This window comes from Amphibalanus amphitrite, unplaced genomic scaffold, assembly GCF_019059575.1.
Source record: "Amphibalanus amphitrite isolate SeventyFive unplaced genomic scaffold, NRLGWU_Aamphi_draft 000972F_arrow, whole genome shotgun sequence".
Taxonomy (NCBI): Eukaryota; Metazoa; Arthropoda; class Thecostraca; order Balanomorpha; family Balanidae; genus Amphibalanus; species Amphibalanus amphitrite.
The window spans coordinates 86676-111297 of record NW_024882466.1 but is presented as its reverse complement, the minus strand read 5'-3'; the positions used below and the strand labels follow the sequence as shown (position 1 = coordinate 111297).

Sequence of the window (24622 nt, the reverse complement as noted above, 5' to 3'; positions counted from 1 at the left end):
ATAATTAACAAAAGTACCTTTTACGCTAACAGGATTGTAGAAAAGGTCCATTAGATATCCTATCCATTTTGGATAATCTCACTTCCATTACGACTAAAGACACTCAGATTTCTCCCTGTGGGGGCTGCGCCAAACAAAGTCTTCTCCCCCTTATAACATACGAGCACCTGGATGCATACACGCAGCTACCGCGGCCATGCGTTGTGTCCGCTGTCGTTCAGTGGCCATAAAAACACGTCATCGAGACGCCGCCGTCCGGTACAAGACGGATGACGGTCATCAATAGCTCCGCCGACAGAGAGAGAACACGAGCCCGAGTTCAATCGGCCGCGGAGTACGGCAGTGGTCGCCGCCATAGACGAGCAAAAAAGAACGACCGCGTTCCGGTCGCTCCGGAAAAGAGCGAGGATATTCGCCAACAAACTACATTTTCCAGAAGGTCGTATTTCATGGCAAGATATCCATTTATCCTAGCGTCATATCATTTGTTACCGAGAAACGGATGAGCGTTTCGCGTCGAGTGCTTTGCTTCGTGGATGAAATTAAATAGCCCATTTAAGCTGCTAAAATTGCCTTTAAATGACCATCTCCACTTCTCCAGAGAATCATTATATGAATGTAAAAAGTATGATCCAGCCTTAATTTGTAAGAGCAAAACTAAGGAAAGGATAATGTTACCAAAACTAAGGAAAAAGGGTCAGGCAAAGGGTAATAAGAAGCCTCTGCACGAGCTCACACTATTGCAAAAAGAAGCTACCAATTCAAAGCCTGTTAGCATGGCAGAGAAAGCACACCAATGGTTCGGGAGTCTGCATGCCAGACAGTCATGTTTGTGTGAGTTTTCAAATGACACTACAGGCTTAGGGCCCCAGAGCAAAGTAGAAAACAAACTGTACCCAAAATCCTCATCAGTCAGGACGGCAGACATTCGGTTCTTGGACAACATTAGGTTCACAGTTCACACAATGGAGAACTTGGTTGCACAACTCCTAAGTCGGACAAGCCCTCACAAGATATACAGTTGGCAGCAGCGACTGAACCTAAATCCCTTTCCTCAGAAATAATGCTGGGACGTTTCAGATTAAAGAGCTCAGACGGGCTCCAGATCTTGATGCTTACGTGGGGTCCAGTGAAGTCTAAATTAAATGAAGTGAAACGAGTACGGTTACACTGTAAAAATGAAATGAATTCATGGAAAGCAAAATTATATATGACGGCATGTATCAAGCTGACAACAAAAATACAGTAGCTGGATCATTTGAGATAAGAATCGGTCACAGACAGCCATGTGATTTTGTCGTCCTCTTTAAAGAAATGTTGTTGAATCGGCATTCGTCCATAACAAATGTAAGCCCTTTCCAAAACAGCCGAACAAATCTGCCCGATTCATCAGTCTCCAGCTACCGTCTCCATAAAACAGCCAGTGCTGAGATCTCCTTCGATCCGTGTATCAGGCCAGACCAGCGGCCGGCCCGGATCAGACCCCGGATCAGAGAACGACCGGTCACCAATCTTCCCTGATCCCTGTTCGAGACGACGTTACCAATCTACCCGCCTTCGGGAGACGGCGGAGCCGGCTCATCGGGCTCGTGACACGCCCATCCGCGGCGGTCACGTGACAGACGGTCGATCGTGCCGCATGACCACGTGACGAGTGGCTCAGACTTGGACTGAAGGCTGAGTAGGGTCGCATTGGGTCGAACAGGTCGGATGCCAGTTTAGGCAGCATAAAATCGCCGGTTGCGATCACTTTTAGGTTTGATGATCACCAACGAGTTTTGCCGATCACTTGAAAAAAGTAGCAGATGAAGAAAAATATCAGTTAGGCTGTCTGATACTTTGCTGTTTTTTTTTAACATAAACGTCTCTTTCCGCGTGGCTACTGGCTGGTGAAATTTGTGGGCGACTTCAAGGCCTAAAAATGATTGCAGTCGGCGATTTTTATGTCGGTCAAGCTAACGTCAGGTCAAGTAGGTATTTGCGAGTTGGGTCGAATAGGGTAGGATCAGGTCGTGTCAGACCGCGACAACTCGGGCTGCATCGGGTCGAATCTGGACATGTTTCAATATCCCTCACTCGCTTCTCTCTCCATTAGCAGCGCGGAGTGGAGCAGTGACACCTGTTGGGTCGCAGCTGACGTCATCAAGTCCAGTGATGACGTCACCCGGTGTCGCCCGCCCAGGGCATTGTCCCTGCAGAGTGAACCGGACCGACCGGTAGCGCCCCTCCCGTCATGTCACGGCAAATTGAAACGCCCGATTGGCTGATACGTGATTGCAGAACCGGCGTGATATCACCGGGATAGTAGTTCAGTGCGCAACAGAACATGCGAAAGCAAGAAATGAATAGGAAGATAAGATTACCTATACGAAGTGGATGTTGTGTTAGCAAGAATAACACAAACTGACATAAAATTGAGCAAACATATATCATTGTCGTTATGCTGTTGCAACAGCCATCTTTTCTCACATCGACGAATTGACATTAAATTCGACGCACTTCTTCCCCACTATAACATCATCACCATGTTAGATAAGGTATAACCTAGCAACTTATCGCCCGCGCCAGCGTCCACCCGACTGATGTTCACCTTCAAAATAAGTTTCACCGTGTAGTTTCCAGAGTCAACAAGTTCACACAGCCGCTCTGTCTATACTTTCAGTGCGAGTTGCACCTCCACTTGCCCTCCCTTTGCACTGCCAATCTCGGAGAGGGCGCGCCCAACCCATTAGCGCTCACGTCACGACAGACCCGTCCAAAGACTGCGCCCTCACCCGTCCAAAGACTGCGCCCTCACCCGGCCGCCCCGTCACGAAGCCTGCACCCACCGCCACCTGCACTTCAAAGCTTGTGGGATGACGTGGCCAGGTAGATAGAAAGACAGCATTCTCGGCGTTGCCTCAGACTGTCCTGTGATCGGGATACAGCAAACATAGGATGTTGAAGACGGATTGAATGAAGCGTTAGAACGGAACATTGGGGACAGTGTCTCACCTTCAAAGGTTCTGGCTTAACAATTAACAGCAAAAGGCAGATTTAAGGAAGGTGTGGAAGCAAATATATCACGGTGTTCGACGTTTCCTTCAAGCTCATTTTTTGTCTCGGACTGAAGGTTTTGTTTCCTCTGCGTCACGAGGAACTCATCAAAGCTCATCTCTCTTCCTTCATTTATCCTTCGTCCCGTATGTATATGTTTTCCTTTTTTGTCTCCACCTCGGTTCTGTCCCTGACCCAGTCATCTTTCCGATTTCTGTCATCGTCTCCGTATATCATCCGGTTCTCTCGTCCCGTCTCCATCTCCGTCTCCGTCACCGTCTCCGTCCCCCATCTCTCAACCCGTCTTCCCCTCATTTCCGTCTGCATCTTTGGACCTTTTCCGTGCCCATCCCGTCCGCTGTGCGTCGAGCCGTGATATTGCGCCGCTTTTGCCGCGTCTGCGCCAGGCCGCCACTGTTCTGCCGAGCGGAACAGCCTTGAGGAAGGAGCCGAGGCATGACACCAGCAGCGAGCCGTGGCCGCGACGGGACGGGCCATCGCCGACAGACAGCCGCCGACGCTTATACGACCGAAAAAAAGAGCGCCGCACAGACTCTCCATTATCAGATGGCAAGGACAGGGGATAGGGACCGGATCAATTGCCCAATTTTACACAGGACTAGGCCTGGTATGGAGAAATGAAGGTCAAATAGTGGCTGAATGCCTTTAAAAGGTGTTCGTTAGGTGGAAAGAAGTAGGTCGACGAAGGGGGAACGAGTTGTGTGTTCCCTTGTTTAATGCTCTGGTAAGGTTACAAGCGAGATGTTTTATGTGGTTTGCAGAATTTAGGTCAGTGGGCACTGGTGACATATGCACTGATTGTTTCATAAATAATTTTATGATGAATGTTTAAACGGGAGGATTTATGAGGCAGAACCGACTAAATGGGTCACCATGGACCGGGGATGGGTCCCATATATGAATATCATCAGCGGACTCGGGTATGTCTCAGCCAAATGGATGATACTCTTTTGCATCTTCAAACTCAATACAGCCATCTATAAACCACCTGATATAAATTGAATGCCCCGAAAACTTTTTTTTAAGAAAGCCACAAACATTGGTGATTGATATGATGTGATGGATGCTTATAAGTTAGTATAGAAAATTACATATTGCCGGTTCGTACAACTCACGATGGCACGGTCAATTTCATCACCTATCAAACTCTCTATCGGTATCACACCGTCATCGCCCCGTGATGGAGGCGGAGCCGTCGCCATCAGTGAGACGGACCGTCACCATCAGTGAGGCGGACCGTCACCATCAGTGAGACAGAGCCCATCCATCTACGGCGAACCTCCATCACCAGGTGAAAGTGACGCAATCACGCCGTCACGTCACGGACGTCACGAGCATCACGATACGTCAAACGCTGTGTGACCGCCACCCATTGCCCCCGTGATAGTGATTTTTGTCGTGACGGAATACGCTGCACTAAAAAGCACCGTAAAACAAAATGGCTCGCATCGTCAGGGGCATTCCACGTCAAATCGAACAAAAATCGGCTGTTTTGCACCTTACCATCAGCGATTTTATTATAAATTTGTGAGCGAGTTCCTGTGTGGCCCCGGACATTACATTGATGTTTTTGCACATTCTGACCACAGGTCTTCTAAAGAAAGGGCATCAAATTTTTACAAAATGTTGCATCTTTATATTTTTGAACGATCATAACTTTGGTTGTACTTGATTGATTTGCATGAAATAAACCTTACTGTTTAGGTAATTTCTTAAGCATTTGTTTAGAATTGCACCTACTTAAATATATGACCTTGAAATTTGCTTAACTCTGTTCTTAAGCACGAATATTGAAATAGCAAAAAACACGTCACCTTCGATTTGGCTCATTTTCATATATTTTATTGCCTACCATATTCTTAACAACCTGTGAAAAAAATTAGAGTGGGCCATTCATAAGTTTTGAAGAAAATTGCACATATGCAAACGTATGTTAGCATGCGCAGTGGAGGGGGAAGAGCGAATTTCGCCCACCCCTCCTGTTTTTTCGCCAATATCTCATAAGATGAATGCGAAATTAATTATGGCTACCTGTCAAGAATTGAATTGGACATCTCATCGTGCAAGCAATAAGAAAATCGGTTCACAACTTTTCTAGTAATAGCGGTGTAAAGTGAACATACTGTCGCCGCAGCGACGCGGCGACTCGGCAGCCGGCGCCGACCGCTACGCGCCGCCTGAATTGTAGACTGTGCCGGGACGGAACGGAACGGTTCCGTCTTTACATCGCGCTCCCTACCGCTGATTACGTTCGATTCGCGTCAAATTTTGTGAGAAGACTAAGAAATGTACAGGCAATCTTATGGTGAAAGAATTTCGAAAATCGGTTGGTAAACAATTGAAATATGAACGTGTAAACACAAAATTGTGATTGCTGCCGCCGCTGCGTTTCCCGCATCGGCCGAGCCCGCCTCAGCCGGCGACATGTTACTCTTAGCTGAGGCCTCTAACTGCCATATTTATTATTGGATTAACTAGAAATTCCCCATACATACTAAAAAAATGTATGTTCTTTCGTATAGTGAAGATCAAAAGACGTGAAGATATCGTTGCGTGATAATGTTTTCGTTGAATTTACTTCATGATGCATTTCCACACGGCTCAAAATTCACCGCAAAATACCGTTTGCCTGAGACACTTTTACTATGGAACGTGAATGCTTGACTACGATGACTATGCATTTCCATTCACGCAGAGTTTGGGATATCACTAATCAGCAATCATTCATTTCAGAAAGTGTACACAAGCAAGCATGTGTCTTTCAAGGTCACGCGCGGTTGCGTGATGTTGATGCATGAAAACGGCGTTTGCCGTGAAAGTTATGAATGGCCCACTCCAATTTTTTCACAGATGGTTAGGAACATTGTGACGGACATAATATGTAAAAATTACCCAAATCGAAGGTGACGTGTTTTTTGCTATTTAATTTTTTATGTTTTAATTAAAGGTCAAATGCATTTCAAGGTCACTTCAATTTAATTTTATAATTAAAAATCAAAGCCTTATCAATGGCCTATAAGACCCTATTAATATCATTTTGAAAAAGGAACCAGAGTTATAGCCATTTAAAAAATTGATGCGTGACATTTTTCGCTATATTTGATGACCTATATCTCAGCGATACGTTATCAAATTTCGAAAATATTATACGCAACTCAGTTTTGAACCATGCCCAGTCTACCTACAAATTTTCAGAAAAATCGAAGGGGATGACGGATTTCGGTGTTTGATTTGACGTGGAATGCCCCGTCATTAATGTGTGTTCGGAGGAAAACGTCCTACTCAGCAGACATGTGCTTGGATCCGGAAAAATGGATCTGAGATCCGATCCCATGGATCCTGATCCGAGATCCATTCAGATCATAGATCCAACCCCTCAATTTTGTCGAGAGATCTACTGGGATCATAGATCTGACCCTTCAATTTTGTCGCTAGATCCGCTCGGATCATAGATCTGGCTCCCCAATTTTGTCGTGAGATCCATTGGGATCATAGCTCATAGGTGCTCAAAATGCTAACAACTTTCTTTCATAAGAAGTTATGAATACCAAAGTATGGTTAGAAACAAACAATCTTATACAAAGGCCATATTAGTAAAGGCATCCAGTTACATTATACAGAATACAAAATAAAGGAGGCTCATGACGGTCACAACTTGAGAGAATTGAGTGACATGAAGATTGTTCACAGTTCACATACCAAACCAACAGAAAAGGTTGCATTAACAATTAACATAGAGGTAAGTCAAAGTAATGACTAATGAACAATACATAACCAGGTACCTACCACATCACAATTCATGTTAGAATCTACATAATGATATTGAAAAGACAATCTTGCATTAGACAACCATGAGGCTTTCCAGTTTCCAGCTACCACAATTGATTGTAAACAATAAAAGATGATACTGACACATGTGGCTTGGTTAGGTAAAGGTAATTCAATCTATTGCAAGAAATATTTGATAAAATGAACTGAGATATAAACAAAAGTATAAAAATATTCAACAGCCTGCGGAAGCGATGGGAAGCTTGTTCTTGTTGGATTAGGGCGCGTAGCTGAAGCGATGGGAAGCGAAATATCAATTGTAATGGCCTTGGATATTTACCGTAAAATGATTATTCAGTATCTAAATAGAACTCGTGACGTCATTTCAAATAACAAATGAGCTTAGCGTTCTACCTTCGAGTATAATGAAAATAAATAAAAAATCAAACTGGAAATTCAAAAGTCGATGAAGTTTTTTTTTTTAAGAATTTCATTTTATCTGCCTCACATAATTTTACGATACGATTGTTTGTGAATATCATCTTTGTAGCGTTGAATTTAATGACGTAAGCGTAAGCTGAAATGGTTTTACATGATGGCCCTGAGCGGTGTGCGCCTTGCATCTTTATTTTATTCACTTTTCAAAAGAATAACAATATCTTACGTCATTAGTTTAAAGGGCCTATTACGGGGAATCTTTTGGAATCATTACGGTTTTAGTCAAATTAAGATTTTTCATTGGTCAAACGATAATGACGTAATCAAACCATTTTACCAAAACGTGAGCTGTGAATTTCGTTTGTCTTTTTTTGGGAGGCTCTCTCATAACAAAAGCACAGCATGGCACCACACGTGGCACGACGATGCCAAAAGTAGGTAATCCGAAGAAGTTGATGCCATTTTTGAACTTGTAATTTTATTAGGAAAGTATTAGAGGTTGGTTGCTATTCTTACTAAATCGAAATTGTGTTGCACATACTAATAGCTGATAGCTCATACGAACATTCTGGATTGGGATTTCATCAGGTGAGTTAAACCTGGCAGAAGTGGATTGCTGGATTATTTTTAACAAAACTGACCTATTTGGCTTCCAGGTTTGATTTTCTAACATCTGTCCATAGGCGGAAGAACGGGGGGGGGGTTTGCACCAGCGTACAGTGCCCCCCATAGATTTTGGCACTTTAACATATAGCCCTACTGGCGTTGCATGGAAGGAATGGGACCAAAATGAAAATCTGCAGTGCCCTGCTGCCACTGCATCTGTCTGCACTGTTTGTTCATTGAATTTAAGTGGCTGTAGCTTGTTGATAAGATTGTCATCAGTGCTGTCATGAAAAAGTTACAATTGGTAACTAAAAGTAGCAAATGTTGTTTATTTAAATTCAAATTTAATGATGATACCTAATGATTACAAGTGGTCTTAACCAATAACCATATCCACAAGTGATAATTCTCAATTGTATTGCACTGTAAGGTGTACAATTATGTAAGATAAGGGTTTCATTGGCTACATGTTGTCGTGAGATCCATACAGATCATAGGTCCTCCACAAATTTTTGCCCGCTGGATCCACAGAGATCATAGATCCGACCCCTAAATTTTGCCGAGAGATCCATTCGGATCATAGATCCAACCCCTGAATTTTGTCGAGAGATCCACTCGGATCATAGATCCAACCCCTCTATTTTGTCGAGAGATCCACTGAGATCATAGATCCAGCTCTCGGATCCAAGCACATGTCTGCTACTCAGAACGCTGCAAGAAATAAATGCGTTGTAACAAGAAATCGATAATTTTCACAGCATGGTGTTACTCGTAACAACTCTGATAACGTGAGTCAACATTGCACACGGAGTGCGTACTTAACATGAATAAGAGCGAATCTTTGTAAAACTACAGACGCCGTCCTCGGGCCTGCACGCGAACAATGTTGTTAATTTCAAGAAACGGGCGACTTATATAACGCAGCATTGCTCAGTTTCCAGTAAGTGTGCAAAACTCAAATGTCTCTACGATTACACACTTGCCACAGCCTCAGTTCAACATCCACAGCGGCATTCCTGACACCAAAAATGACAGCAAAATACAGAAGCATTGTATAATGTATATGACGTCATTTGACGCGCTGTGACGTAAGCATGAGTATTGAAGCAGCATTTCGGGGCATATTGTGGACCGCGTAACCAAGTTGTCGGCACTGTTAATGGACCATTAACCATGAGCAATGGGCACGCGATCCGACACTGCAACCATTACCGAACGGTTAGTCTGGCGCACGGTATTTGGCTGCGGTTCTGAGCCGTGTCATGTGTTCTGCGTGCTTTCGTCAGTGTTTTGGGGACATGTATCAAACGTCAGAAGTGATTTACGATAACGACCTTTGTGGCACACGAGCCAGCTTTGTTGGCATTCAGAAAACTACAGACAGCGAATAAGTATCAAAGGCGGACACATCTTCCCAGGCACAAAGTCCCAGACCATGAATGTGAAATGATACAGCTTTTTGATAAAAAGCAGGTCCCCTTCCCGAGCTGAGAGCACTCACTGGCAAGGTGTATCTCAGATAAAAAAGGTAAAAATCTGACTTCACGATTACGAATATCATGCGAACAGTCTTCTAATATGCTTGAAAGGCCGATTCACTATGACATTATGTCAACAAACAAACCCGTACATGCAACATCCATCCTTGAAGTCGGCCAAGTCACGTTTATCCCGTCCAGAAATCATGCCGCACGGGGCCAAAAAGTTGACGCCAGGGCAGCGCCGTAACTCAGGTGTGTCGATAGCCGTCAGATACGCGGCTAGTTACTCCGCCGCGTTATCTCGCGGAGTGTTGCGCGGCTAGCTCTATCTGGGCAGCCGGTGCGAGCCATTACCCGTGCATGGTGAAAACAGCCGGTGTCGCCGGCCCGTGTCATTAGCGTCGGCTCGGATTGTCGGCCACCCAGCGGGGGCTGGTAGCGGCGCCGGTCATTAGTGCCAGTGCCGGCGCACCGGGGTAGCGGCAGGTACGGTTATCAGGAGCAGGTGGAAACATGGCTATCAGGTACAGCAGCAGACACTGCTATCAGGAACAGCAGGCAGGGCTGGCGGGTAGAGGCTGCGGCAGCAGGCGCCGCTACCAGGAACAACAAGCACGGCACAATCAGGTGCAGGTGGAGAAACAGCTATCAGGCACTGACGACTAGGTATAGGTGCTGGAGGAGACCAAGGATACTGGGATAGATGCTGCAGGAATGGCTCTGGTGGAAACACAGGTCTAGCCACAGGCACTGTTCAGTCACAGGCATTGACATCAAGACAACAAAGATCGACCACACACGCAGGGATGCATGGTCAAGCACAGCTGCAAAGAAGAGCTCAGGACTCCACCGACTAAAAAAAACCGCTGCAATACCGTCTTAAAACTCAATACATCCCAACTTCTTTTACCTACCTATACTGACGCATTATAGTTTCATACGCCCCTTCTGTTTGTAACTATTCACCGACATCTCTCCCGTGATAACTTTTCTGGGATCTGATGCGCACTTATCTCATGGTAGATTCTGACAACCATCCCGGTAAACCTGACAGTTTGACAGCTTATCGAACGGTTCAGTATTGTAACAAGCCCCTAACAGCGAAACAGTGTGTAATAGCCATTCAGAGGTGTCCTTCAGAGAAATATGCTGTCTGAGCAGCATATCAAGCAGGTTTACAGCTTTATTGGCCCAAAAGTGCGTCCTAAGGAATCTCTATAGCGATTAAAATCGATACCAAAATACTGAAACCAGCTTCAAGCTCAATTGAGACTAATTACCTAATGGTTTGTCGTAAGCTCAATCCATACCATTCGCCTTCAATTCGAACAATTCACTCCACAGCACGGTACAGGCTACGCCAACGGGCAGAAAAGCAGATGGACAAACGACTTCGGGTTAACTCTGCTGAGTCCACTTATTAGGAAAGCAGTTTCAAAAGCTACATGAAAGCGCGGTGGTGGCCTGCAGCGTATGTAATTATCCTTAATGGCGAGTCTCTTGGAGCTGGCCCCAGCGAAGCGGCAGAGTGCGGTCCATTTGAATTACAGTATTTGACTCCATGGGTTCTACGGAATTCGGAGTCGGGTCGATGCTGACCTGAATTGAATTGCTCATAGGAAAATGCTTGTTGAGTAAACATAAAATGCATGGAAAAGGAATATAACGTATTTGAAAAGGAGATAAATAGAAATGCGACCAATGTGAAAAATTTCAAGAATACTGTGGTTTTCTTATCTAACTATTGTAACGACTTCTACTTCATCGCGTTCGGATGAAGACCTTTCGGCCTGATGTAAAGCTAATTCCACCTCGATGCGCAGCTTTTCTTCCTACTCTGCCCCTTGTCCTTCACCTGTGCCAATCACCGAGCTCCCAGTGAAGGTTGATGTAAGCTCCCTCCATGCGGCGCAGATCATGTTCCAGCGAGCCACGTATTCACCACGCCTCCCCTGAGACCAGTCAGCTGATTCCCCTCCCCCTCCATCCCCCAATCAGCCCACATGTCTGCGTCATCGGAGTCGGGGAGAAAATCACGGGAGAAAGCGGCCAGCGGCCGGCAGCGGCGGTCGGCCGGCGGCGGCGCAACCGCTGGAGGTCGATTCACTCTCCATTTCCATAGGCCACAGCTGGGAGGCATGCGCCAGTCTGTTATGAAGCGTGACGCAACGGACTGATGGGGAGGTTTGAAGCGGCGCAGACCAGCGCTGACTAATTTCAGGGATTCTCACAAAATGGAGCCGATGGATAAATAGGCCAAGGAAAAGCTAGGTTCGGCCTGGCCGGACCTAATGTTACAGCTTCTTTTTATTCAAATCGTAATGATTATTAATTGTTATGATGCATCAAGGGATGCTGCATCGAACCGCAACGCAAATATGCATTCCGCAGCTTCGATGCCCAAATCAACAGTCAACTTATTGGGGCTAAAGATTTCACGGCAATACAGACCATCTAAATCATGTTTTGCATGCAATAAATTCAACTTTGGATGAAATACTACGGCATGTTGACACATTTATGTCTCGGCCCGTTCCAATTTCCTGGCCCAGTCGGTCGCTGTTCGGCTTGGTAGCCGATCAGCCGGCCGGGCGGCCGGGCGGCGGAGACAGGGTCCGCGTGCTCGTTGGCCCTCACCGGTCGGGCATGGCCACAACCTTGGTCCACTTCGGCGGTCCCGGCGCGGCACTGAGACAACAATGGCGCAGGTAAACACCGACGACCCGGCAACGGCGCGGAAAACGGCCCCCATGTGGTGGTCGCCATGGGTGAGGCGTAACGCTTCCCGGGGCCGAGGGGAGGGGGGGGGGACGTGCAGGTGGTAATGGACAGAAAATGGCGGAGCGAGCACGAGCAGGGATGCCAGGTGACCGGTGACCCCAAGGTCACGTGATGCAGCGTGGTGTCCAGATACGGTCAGCCGATGCAGCAGTAGCAACTGACGGAGATCGTAATGAATGGCATCATTAAACGGTGATTATTGTGGTGACGGAGACGGCGGCACCGGCAGTAGCGGCACCGACGCGGGATTAATCCGGGACACACGATCAGATCAGCTGTCCGTGCAGAAACATGCCTCCAATCAGCGTAATAACCATCAATACGTGTTGTATGGTCTGCGAGAGCGACAGAGGCTGGCAATGACGCTAACGACTAGCGTCACCGTTCGTAAGGTGGCTCTTTCACCTTGCTAGCTTGCAGCTAAGCTCTACTAGTACTCCCTCCCCGAGTCTCCGCCTGTTTCCGTCTCCCCCGGAAGCCCGGATCGTCGCGTCGTTTGGGCCGTGTCGCTGTCGATTGCGACGCTCGATCCGTCGCCCGTTCAACGGCGCGTCGCGGAGCGAAATACCGGCGCGGCGCGTGACCGGACGTCACAACGCGACGTCCTCGTCGGCGGCGACGACGCTCCGCCGTCGACTTATGCGGTGCCGCTCCGATATTGAAAACGTGCCGCCGTCGTCACCGACGGGTTCGTCGGAGAGACTCGTCGACGTCAGACGCCGCACAAAAACAACGTCTGCTGATCAGTCGCCTGGCAGGGCGCGGGCCGAAATGAGCCGACGTTCCGCCATATTTTCAATCATTCGGAAGGTGAAAACACCGGCTGCAAAGAGCTGATCGTATGCGCTGGGCTACGGCGCCAACCACTCGCGGCACCTATCTGCGAACAGCAACAACAGCCTACGGCCAGCCCACGCAATCGGTGACGTCACCGGTGCTTTGCGTGACGTCATCGGTACTGCGACTCCCGCGCGGCATTGACGGGGCTCGAAGACGGCATAGAGATAGGCAATGAGCGCGGGGGCCGCGGCTGACTTCATTCAACGTTAGTCGTTACGGCAACACTGGTCACTGGGGAGTGCCACGAGCCAGGAGACCTGGCCCATAGAATCATGGATTTCGACCAGCCACGGCGGCGACGGCGCTGAGGTTCCGGCTCGTCGCCAGCGGCGATCGGGCCGGCCTCACTTTCACTGGAGGCCGCGGCTGTGTCATAAAACCGACCCGCAGCGTGGAATGTGTGCTTCACCGACACATGAGAACATTCCCGCACGCCGCAGGTTGGAGCGATACTGCGGATTCCCCTGTTGGAGACGCATGGTTTTGTGTATTGCGCATCTATCCAAGTTTTCCTGCCTCTCAAGGTTTTGTTTCTGCGTATCGTCTGAAGGAAGAAACTGCCCGCCGACCGGATGTGCGAGCAAAATAAGTTGAGTGGTAGCATTAAAAGGCGAAAAATATATTTTTTTCATTGTCAGAATGCGTATTTTGCATCAATGTCTCACAAGTCTGATGGTTAGCATTGGGTCAGGCCTTTTTTCGTCAGCTATGTAGCTGGGCTTTTTTACCACCGCAGGCATAATTATAATGTATAATAACGGGTATTGTAAGGTATAATAGGTACATAATTAGATTGTTTAATCAATTGTTGTTAGGTTAAAATGTTTCAACCATATCATGAATAGCTATACAGGACAAGTGAATATTTTACGTATAAATTAACTTAAGCTTTACCAATTAAATATAAACATTGCAGCAACAAAGGCAAACAAGAATGAAGTCTTCACATGTCTGGCACACGTTCGATAGGATTTGAATTTCATTTAATACAGTAATGCAAAATAAATTAGGTATTATCAAAGTGAAACCTTCACTTCATAACCTACGGGAGTGAGTGACGAGTGGCAAAGCTTGGAAGCCCCCATAATCTTACTTAAAGGGACCCTCCCACCTTTAAAAAAGTTTATGAATTGGCATGAAAGTGATGTCGCTCGGTTCAGAAAGAGCGAAAACGAATATCTACCAAATTTCACCGAAAAATATTCACCGGTTTTCAAGATATTAGACTTTTACTTTTGTTTACTTTTTGGGATCTCCGCTGTTCCTAGCGACTTTATTTAAAAGTGCGGCATTTGTTGCGCGCAACGCAGCATATACCACCGCGTGCTACAAAACGTTTTAGTCAAACATTTACGGACGTTCGAAAGCCTGATGACGTCATCAGATTTAAGTGCCAATACCAATACATTGTGGCACTTATTTGCACAGATGTCAAAATCAAACTCAAATTTCTTTGCGATGAAGTAATTGCTGGAGAAACGGTTTTCACGGCACTGATTTTCAAAGAACGTCCATCAAGATGGCTATCTCAACTCAAATCTAATGTTAAGGTGGGACAGTCCCTTTAACAAAAACACCACATGGGCGTTTGAAAACTCCTGTAGCTCTATACTTTTATCTCACGCTCCCACGAACTAATAACATATTTCCGTAACACAAGCCAGCCCGGTCCGCGTATACAAGAACGCATATAAGTCGGCTTGTCACCGGCCGTCACCAGATTCATCCGGTCACCGTCCCCCGTGTCACAGAGACCGGGGGTGCCCAACGTGCGTCATTATTGACGCACACGCGGGCTGATGAAAACACCATCGGTGTTGACCATCGGTGTTGACCATTGACCATCGGCGTCAGTATCGCCCCCTGGAATTACTGAATCCCCTATGACGACAACGGTGGACCTGAAGGCCGCAGAAGCCAGGCGAATGCGGCATAGTCCTATATTGGGATACTAGGGGTGCGTGCCTCGTGGGCGAAAAAAGCAAAAGTCGTGCGAGAAAAGCGGTGAATATAGTCGGTACTTACATTTCCATGACTAGATACACTTTGTGTTTGTCTTCATATGTCTCTAGTAGGTTGACTATGTTGGGGTGACGAAGCCTGAAAGAAAACAAGAAGCATGTTAGAATTAAGACTATCTTTAGTCAGTGATTCCTTTGAACGATAGTTTCATTGCTGGCCCAAATGCTGATTAAAAGCAGGCTATACAATTATACATGTATGTGAAATGGTTGCGTGTGGTTAGGTCGATCTCTGCTAAACTAAGTATCTGCTCCCTAAGTAGCATTGCAATATTGCATGTCTTTGAAGACCAAGGCATTTGTTAATGAAACGGTTTTATCAATTTTCATGGCAAAGTTCCATCACGTAATTAATCCCGGAGCAGAACACATTCATTATGTAGTATCTGTAAGTGTCGATCAATTGCACAACGCATTTGTTCCAACTATAAAAAGCAATGTTTGATGTGATGTCAACAATGAATTAAAGATGAGTCGTCCACCAAACATCATTAACTGGCGCTCTTCGTGAATAAATAGCATTGATAAAATTACATAATGGATTTCAGGCACAAAAATATAAATCCTCAATTTCACCAGATATCAGATAAATCAATCATCTAGCAATGCCTACTAGCAAAAAAAGAAGTGTTTTTAAATATTTATGAATATACGTTTCAATGACACAAATTAAAAAGAAATATAAAATAAATCAAAATATTGACTTGACCAAGCAAATGTCAAGGAAAAGAAAAAAAAAAACATGACATCGCATGTTGGTATAGCGCGTGTAGCACATTACACAAAAAATAATAATAATGTGTTGCAAGTGATTTGCATGCGTGGTTATCGAAGGGCACGCGAATTGTTTGCGCGCGATTCGAAAGTTTGCGGGCGAGCGGCAATATAAACAGACCAGCGAAGTGTTCCATATTAATGCGGAGCTGCTCAGCCTCATCTCCATATTAATAGAGTGATGGCATGTCTCCCACAGAAATGGAAAGGTCAACGCTTTGGGACGGCGCCTATACTTTGTCTGCGTCAAAGATAAAACCGCTCAGCAAATCACTCGGTCTCCCTTATTTTGCCCGTGCAACAACCGTGTCAGATGTTGTGACATTTTCTAAACTTCTAAAAGAAATTTGGTCCGAATGGTTGTATGGGTGCTTAAGGGCACAGTGCATAGTTACTTAGCATTTCATTTAGTACCCGGGTATTCACTACAGCCCCACCACGCACAATTCCAAAATAATGACAGAAAGAAAGAGATAGCCTGAAAATAACTTTTACGAACATACAATGAATGTTTAACATATTGAATTACGATTAAAACTGCAGTGTCTCAACACCCGTAACTCTACGACAGCCTCGACGAAGCCTGAAAGAAAGCAAGGAACATGTCGAGCATTGAGTAGATCCCACGGTAGTCCGCACTCACCTTCGCAATACTTTGACTTCATTATCTAGGGAGTCCTCCTTGCCTTTCAGCGCCTTTTTGTCGATGATTTTGATGGCGAACAGCTTGCCGGGCTCACTCCGCTTCTCGGCGACCTTGACCTGAGAGAAGGCGCCGCTGAAAAAAGAAGACACCGATTAGTTGTCGTCTCTGCGCGCGAGATCCTCGTGCCACCGTTGGCGCCATTTTTCTGCAGCCGTGGGCACGCGCCGGCGCGCGGTCAGGGCCGGCGGGTCGCCGTGTCCGGTGGCGCGGACACACCCGCGGGGACAGGTTCCTGCTGTCCTGTCCGCATGGGAGGGATGAGGACAGTGGCTGGAGGATCGGCCCCGGTGAGCGTGTATGGAGGTTCTGGCACGGCGGGGAAGCTGTAGCTCTCCTGAGGATACAACAGGCGAACCGCCCCTGCGTCCTAAATGGACGTGCGGGCTGGTGCTGAGCCTCATATTACACCTATCGCGCTTAGTATCAAATCTGTTGTGTTTTTCTTTCAGTAGAGAACAGTAGGATGCCGCGCTAATTCAATTCCTCTCATTTCTTGATTCTAGCAGAAATGTTAGCCTTAACTATTTCTCCAATAAAATGTATGAGTGGCAACAGGCAGAAGATGCACATAGCAAACCACTGGATGAATGGCCTCCATTCATCAGATATAGCTCCAAATTAGAGCGAGATCCCCTCCAGCCCATTAACCCAGGGTTAATTGCATTTATCTGATTACAACAATGTCGGCAGCCTTAATCAGAGAAGTCAACCTCAATTAACCAGTCGGATCCACTTAACTAGATGTCCCATCTTCCCCAACATTTATCATCAACGCGCTATACCCAGTTCTCCACTTTCTAGAAATGTTCAGTGTTCACTATGTTTAAAAGTGCAATCAATTAGGGCAAATGTCATTAGAGGTGAATGTCGATGATGTCACAGAAGATAGTCATTGCCAAATTAATTATATTTAAAGCCAAACTGAGGCTTGCTAAAAAAAACTTCAAGTTTCTAGCGTGGTAACAAACCAAAATGCAAACTTACTTACAACGTGTACAAGAAAAAACACCAACCTCATAAACATTAATCCATCATTGATGGCCAAAAGGCATTGCTTCCCTTGCATTCATAAGAAAACTACATTATATTACATACATTTGAAAATTCGCCCATGTGGACCCTCATAGTCCGACATCAATTCATGAACGAAATATGTTTTCAAACAACTAAAAAAAGCAATTTTGATTGGGGTAAATGTTATTCAATAAAACTTATTCCCTTTATGAATAATTCGTTTGGTGTGGCAAAAATTATTAAAAACAGACAGACAGCATCACAATTATTTTTAACGACACCAAGCCTTACGTCACCTCACAATTCATCCCGTTTCAAACATATATTTTTTGGTATCCCAGCTAGCCAACATTTTCGAAATTCAACCCCTTCCTAAATAACCGTTCCTACAGTCAGTTTGACAGCATCTGTTTATCTGACGACCCACAGCCGCGCTAATGTTTTGACTCTCCAACTCTTGTGTATGTAAATACACCGTTCGTCACACAAACCACTCAGAAACTGACGTTGTGGGTAAAGTTCTGACGTCACTGCGAGCTTTGGGCTGTGTGTAGACAGACACCCGTGCGGGCCCCGGTGTAGATAGGAGCGCTATCGGGCAGCGATAGCCCCCAGGGGAGGGGGAGGGGAGGTAGGGGAGTCGGTGAGGCGCGCGATGATAGGGGCGTAGCCGGCGGCCCGGGGCTTCGGCCACAAAATACAACACAAATCGACGGCGCACAATCTAATTAGCCATGAAAGGCCCACTTGTGGCTGCGATAAGGTCATGTGTGAGAATTATGGCCGGTAGTGTAGCGGGCATTCAAAGAAGGCCTTGGCCCAGAACGGGTAATTATCGTTAGTAATTTAAAGGCGGGCACTGTCGCATAACTCAGGACAACAAACACACCCACCGCGTAAAGGTGGTGGCTCCGAGATAATTATAGCCATTGTCCGTTGAAAACTCAATTTTCTGGGCAATCTGAGCCGGCTAATGTTCATAGATCAGATATCTCGATATGCGAGAGGCTAAATTTACGAAGGCTATCTGATTGGAAAATGTGGCCCATTATTCACAGCTCTACGATTCAAAACAGAACAAACAGAACCATAAACGTAACATCTGTTATGTTACAGGTATGTAGTAATGTTTTATAACTGCAGAGGTTTCTACAAAAATATATTTCATCAGGCTAAGTGCCAATAAAATGCATGCGCATTTTCTCAATGTCGAATCATCCAAATACCACGAAATGAATCTAACTGACTACAGGTTGCAAGCATTTTTGTATGCAAGGCGTTATTTTTTACTGTCTTTCATTTAGGTACTTTAATTCCCAAGAGGCCTTATCAGCTAGAAAACCATTACAAACTCCTGACAATACGAACTGGATTGAAGTAAAGACATTACAAAAAGACAGCAAAATTGTTCCCGAACGACATAACGAACAAAAGCAGACAAATAAAGTCGAAAAAAATAATCGGCAACTCCTCGCACATAGTCACAATACTCTGGTCAGAAACGAGACATGCAGGTAAAAGCCATATAATAGGTACCACATTCGATAAAGAAGAGCATTACAAGATGAAGCCCACCAACGCCAAATCACCCCCTGTCGCATGAGCGGAGTTGTCTCGCACCTCCTCCATGGAGATGCATTACGTGTCACGGATGGGAATGACACCGGACAAAGGAATATGCCAGGGGACAGTGACAGCCACGATAACCTACAAGGTCCGCGCTGTGCCGTACCCATGTCAACGAGACGCCCATAAAAGCACCCTATCATCAGACCAGGCTTATTTTATCAGACACTCCTAATCAGACCCATGAGCTATACCTGATAGCTTACAATCGGATATCGGTTTAACTACAGACAAACTGCTAGCACTGAAGGTAAAGCAATTTCTCTTTCTAGATTTTAATATTTAATTTTTTAGTTTGGATGTTATAATACATTATTATAATGTCTATGCCTATTTTATGTAACTATAATTATGAAAACAAACACTTTTCAATGCCGCGTACGATGACGTCAAACAGACGCCCTTCAGAAGGTCAAGAGTCACTTACTTACTGCACGTTTAAGTTGCTTTGAATTTGTAGTTGTGCTTCCAGACCAAAGTAAAGATAAACAGCACCACGATTGGCATGCCGAAGGCATTCCAACACACCAACCTGGCGTAGCGATAGCGAAATACCACGGCCCAGTCCGGTGAGTCCAGTAAACTTGCAAAACTAGTGGCTGTGTGATTATATAAACAGCTCAAGGAATTTGAGCATCATGCATCCGAAACGAGGGCAAGGATGTGTTAGATACATGGAGCCAAAATACCTGCATAAATGTGAATATAATATGGTAACCAGGGATTAGGTTGACAGAAGAAAAATCAGTTGCAAAAAGAATCTATCAATGAAAAAAAAAAACGAAATGAAAAATATGAATACCACTTCTTGTATACCGAACCCATGCCTTTCTTTTACACCGCGATCCCAGCCTTGTAAGCTACCGAAAAGGCATGCCTAACATCAGCACAATATGCATCCAGACAAAGAAATAAGACACCAGTAACGTCTCTCTTTCAACCGGGTTCCACCGATCTGAAAAACAAAAACAAAAAGCCGGCTCACCCACAGCACGAGGGAAATCCCATGGCTAGCTGTGGGCTTTAGTGTCGGATCATCGGTAAAGTCATGACAGAAGCCCATGTTAGCGGTAGGGGTGTCACATGCTACAAGGATAACAGTTGAAATTACTGAGGATGTTATTTGTTTGGAAGCTGCGCCGGTACACTGACGCCCCAGTCCAAGCTAAGCCAAGATTCAGGACGTACTGGATCGCCTTGGAACTTGAACGACAGGGAAATAGTGGGAGCAGAAAATACGTGACCGAAATCACTCGGCACCATAAAAATCGCTTACAACATCCTAAGCACCATTCGATGGGAATTGGGAAGTTTCCTTAGTGTTGACATAATGACCCAAAGCACAACGTGTCTACATTGCCAGATATTGTCCAGATGACGTATAGGGTCGGACTTGATGACCAATGACCAAGCCCCATGCCCCCCAACCCCAAAACATGAAGTCGCTCCTATATATGCCACTGGCAATGACCGTGCAACTTATTACCGGTGGAGTTTTACGTAGCTGTTTAGGGAAACGGCCAACAAGGATATTGCTCAACTAAATGAAACCAAAATACGACCAAATGAAGCTCGAAAGTTGACGATTCATAGTCATAACCTACCCAAACGAGCCGCCGCCGATGTAACTACCACATATCGGTACTCTTTTCCAGCAGCTCACTGCCGTCAATCATCGCTACTGGAAATGAGATCCATCCTAGTCACCTATCCGTGCTTCTATCCTCAGGATACTGAAATCCTTCTCCTCCACGCCACAACCCCCTTCCGGGCTGGACAGGCAACTTTATCTCATGCGGGCTGCTCCCTTGGAGCGGCACCGCTGCTCCCGAGGGAGCGCACCCCGTAGCCGGGTGCAGTGAGTGCCTTGGGGCTGGGTGGCCTGTCCTCTGGACGGGCTCAGCCCCGGCGACTCACTAGGGTGCCTGCCCAGACCAATGTCTCCCCCTAAATCCTATCATCCTTCCGGCTCTGCAATGGTCTTGTCGACCGAAAGGGCCTAACCCAACAAAACAAACAAAAACAAAAAAATCCATCCTAGTCGCACGTGCTCTCCCACGGGAGAGAGCATTGGTGAATGTAACACAGCCTATTTCATACTGATACGGACAATACTGAATGAAAAATAGAACTAACGTCACTACAATTTCGGTTACCTTTACTGCCCAGCGATCTTTACTCCTCGGTGATCTTTGCTCTACTCGCCGGCGATCTTTTCTCTACTCGCCGGCGATCTTTGCGCTACTCCGCTGATCTGCACAAGTTACAGCCGACCGCAAACGTGTCAGCGCTGTGTCAGCCCGATGTTCCTGGACTTTTATGTCCAGTGACAGGCCTGAGATGACAGATGAGCCGTCTCCAAACGAGCGACTGCGCCAAATAGATGACAGTTCGGGAGGTGAAATGGTGGCTGAAACAGCACTGAAACACAGGCAGAAACGTGGACCGGAGCAGCGTTGTAACGGCGCGGAAACAAGACCTAAAAAAGCAGTGGAGCAGCGATCCGTGCATCGTAAATCAAATAAACTTTGGGGAGAAATTATTGATCTCCCAGGTTATATTCATCTCGACATTAATCACCCAACACATGCCATAAACAACATGTGCGCGTTTTAAGGTCAGGAGTCCAGCGAAAGGATATTCCTACAGTGGAAACAGCGTGGGCGATGCACTTAAAATTGTATGCAATGACAGTGGCAAGACGTCTGTTGCAGGCCAGGGGGGTACGCTCCGGCTGTTTAGCATTACGAAAAGTGGTGACAGACGTTTGTGGAGGATTGTCGACGAACTCTTGTTCCGCGAGCAGCACTCACGCGCTAGCGGAAAATCCACCAATCAGCGCTCGGCAGTGCTCGACGCTGATTGGCCCGACGCTCGTGACGAAATTGCGGGGGACCGCAGTTATTCTCTATGGACCCGAATAGGCTTTTGGATTTCAGAGGGGTTTCTTTAAGATTATATGCTGTTTCGAGCTGTTTTCGAGTTGAAATATATTTCTTATGACTGTTAGCTATATAATGGCACCATAAAATCATGATTTTAATTAATATTACCGATGTAATATCGGCCGAAAAGACATGCTGTCTTGGCACGGACTGCCCTGCGGCTGATGTGGGGCCTTTAGTGCCAGCGTATGGTAATAATGGGCTGAAGAAGGGTTATTGGAGACTCTTAGAGCCCCACCAGGATTCAGTATAGGGTCATCAGAGGCCGGGAACGTCCATCAGGGGTCTGAGTAGGCCTGCCATAGGGGCATACATGACACATCATGGAACATGGGTCAATCTAGATCCATTAGGGGCCGTTGAAGGGCCATCATTGTTCAGTGTGGGCCCGCAATTACCTCTAATGGGCATGCCGTGCCCCGATGGACTAACGCTGGCCTCCGATAAACCATCACCAGCCCCTGATAGGTCTACAAAGCCCCCTGCTGGGTCTAAATTGGTCACTGATATGCCCAAATGGGTCACTGAGAAACCCGTACAACATCCCCTGACTGCACCTGATGGACCAATGCCGTCCCCTCATGGGCCCACCACGGCTCTTGAATGGCCTCTTCAAGTCCCTGAAGCGCCTTTATTGGCCTAAATGGACCCCTGATTGGCTTATGTTGTCCCTAATGGTCCTATATGGCCCCCATGAGCCCTCAATTCGTCCCGAGACAGCCTTACATTATATGCCACCGGCCCCTGGTAGGCCTGCACTGGACCCACTGGGCCTATACCGACCCATAAAGGGCCCATGTCGAGCCCTCATGGGCCTCCGATGACCACACGCCGACATGTGTGGCCCCATCAGCAGTGGTCCGTCTATCCCATGTACTTACGGTCTTTTTGGCCGATGTGACACCGGTAGTATATAGAAATGTCATAATTAAATGTCGTTATTATATAGTCAAAGGTCACGGAAAGAATATCCAAGCTCAAAAATGGCCTCAAACCCAACAAAAACTGATACAAATCCCCTTCAAAAGTCATAAGTCAATGAAACGCCATAGGGGAGTAGCTGCAGTCCCCCGCAATTTCGTCACGAGCATCGGGCCAATCAGCGTTGAGTATTGCCGAACGCCGATTGGTCGATTTCCGCTAGCTTGTAAATGCTGCTTGCGGATATAGTCTTGAACAAGTGAGGGTCGCGGCAACTAAATATTGCTTGTCACCACTTTTTCTTCGGGAGCGTTCTACCTGGTTTATATAGCCTTGGTTGCAGGCTTACGCGGAACACCGCTCCGATCGTGAACGGCTCGCTCAAGGCGATCGCGTGCACAAATTCAATAACCGAAGCGACGGTGAGATCGCAAAACAGAGGTCAGCACGTCCAGACGGTCGATGAACTTGAACAAGAGAAACACATTGCGCCACCCTGAAGGGCATTTATGTCACTGCGTTAAACACATTGTCGAAAAAAGTGAGAATCAGAGAAGTGGGATGTCATTGTAAACAAAAGCGCCAGCTTTCATAAGAGCTATAACGTACAAGATCAATGTGACTAACGATTTCTACGGCGCGCTTTCCGTTCCCATCAGTTGCGACCCACCCTATTCCATGGGTCATGCTTCGAGCCGCGCCTGTTTCCTCCCAGCCGGCCGCGGTGGCAGCTTTCTCCTCCCTCCCCCTCCCGGCACCCCTCCCCTCCCGGCGCTACTCACGTGCCCAGCACCTCCTTCATATCATAGATCTCCTCGACATTGGAGGCACTCGACGTCAGCCGGCGGTCCTCCTTGGCCAGCTTCTCGCCGCTCTTGTACGGAATCTTCTTGCCCTCTTGGCGATTCTCCTTCTTGCCGAAGAACGGCATGGCGACGAACCACTACGCCGCGCCGCGCACACCAAGATACACACACTCACGAGCTCTGAAAATCCTCTACCGACACACCACTCGCATGTCCGATGAACACACAACTTCAACACCGATCGCTGGTGGGCTACGATGCCCACAATGCACGCACCTTCACCCCTGGCCTCTTTCTTACCAAGGCAGCTCGAGTACCGCCCTCTCCCAGCCAGCTCACTCGGCCTACTGACTGTGCGCCGCTGTGAGCGCTGCGAGCACCAGCGGGCGCTGCCGGCGCGGTCGGTCGCCGCTACCCTGGTCGGTGCAGCCGGCCGAGGAGAGAGCACCGAGCGCAGGAGAGAGCGACGGAGCGGTCGAGGTCGCCGGTGGGGACCGGCCACTCGGGCCGGACGTCTTGTGGGCTGGTCGACCGGACGACGGGACGGACTGGCTGTCCCCGGGAGCTAGCCGGGCGTGCTCGGAGATCTGCTGGCTTTACAGTTTTACATGCAGGAAGCTGACGTGGTGCTGTGGTGCGTATGCTGCTGATTATCGTTGCTAAGTGGTTTGCGACATTGTTTTGCTCCCACTGGACACTACAGAGGGGTGTTGCGTAACAACTGTTCTGCATCCGGAATCAACGTAACGCAAGGCAGAGAACTGGGTAATTATTTCTGCTGGAAAGGCGGCACTTCCTGTCTGAGTCATAGCTTTGTGAAGGGAAATTTTAAATGGAT

At 46.9% G+C, this 24622-nt stretch overlaps 1 protein-coding gene across 2 annotated transcripts in view; it reads right to left on the bottom strand.

The window, feature by feature from the left end:
* Positions 1-24329, bottom strand: part of LOC122368736 (calcium/calmodulin-dependent protein kinase type 1-like) — a 68884-nt gene extending 44555 nt beyond the window's left edge. Inside the window, exons 1-3 of one of the 2 annotated variants that reach the window (XM_043342951.1) lie at positions 23761-24329; positions 16410-16544; positions 14997-15071 (exon numbers count right to left, since the gene is read on the bottom strand). In XM_043342951.1, coding sequence (XP_043198886.1) covers positions 14997-15071; positions 16410-16544; positions 23761-23909 — 359 coding nt within the window. In that variant the 5' untranslated portion in view covers positions 23910-24329. The remainder of the gene's footprint in view (positions 1-14996; positions 15072-16409; positions 16545-23760) is intronic. The other variant, XM_043342950.1, reaches the window with a different exon arrangement.
* Positions 24330-24622: the final 293 nt, after the last annotated feature.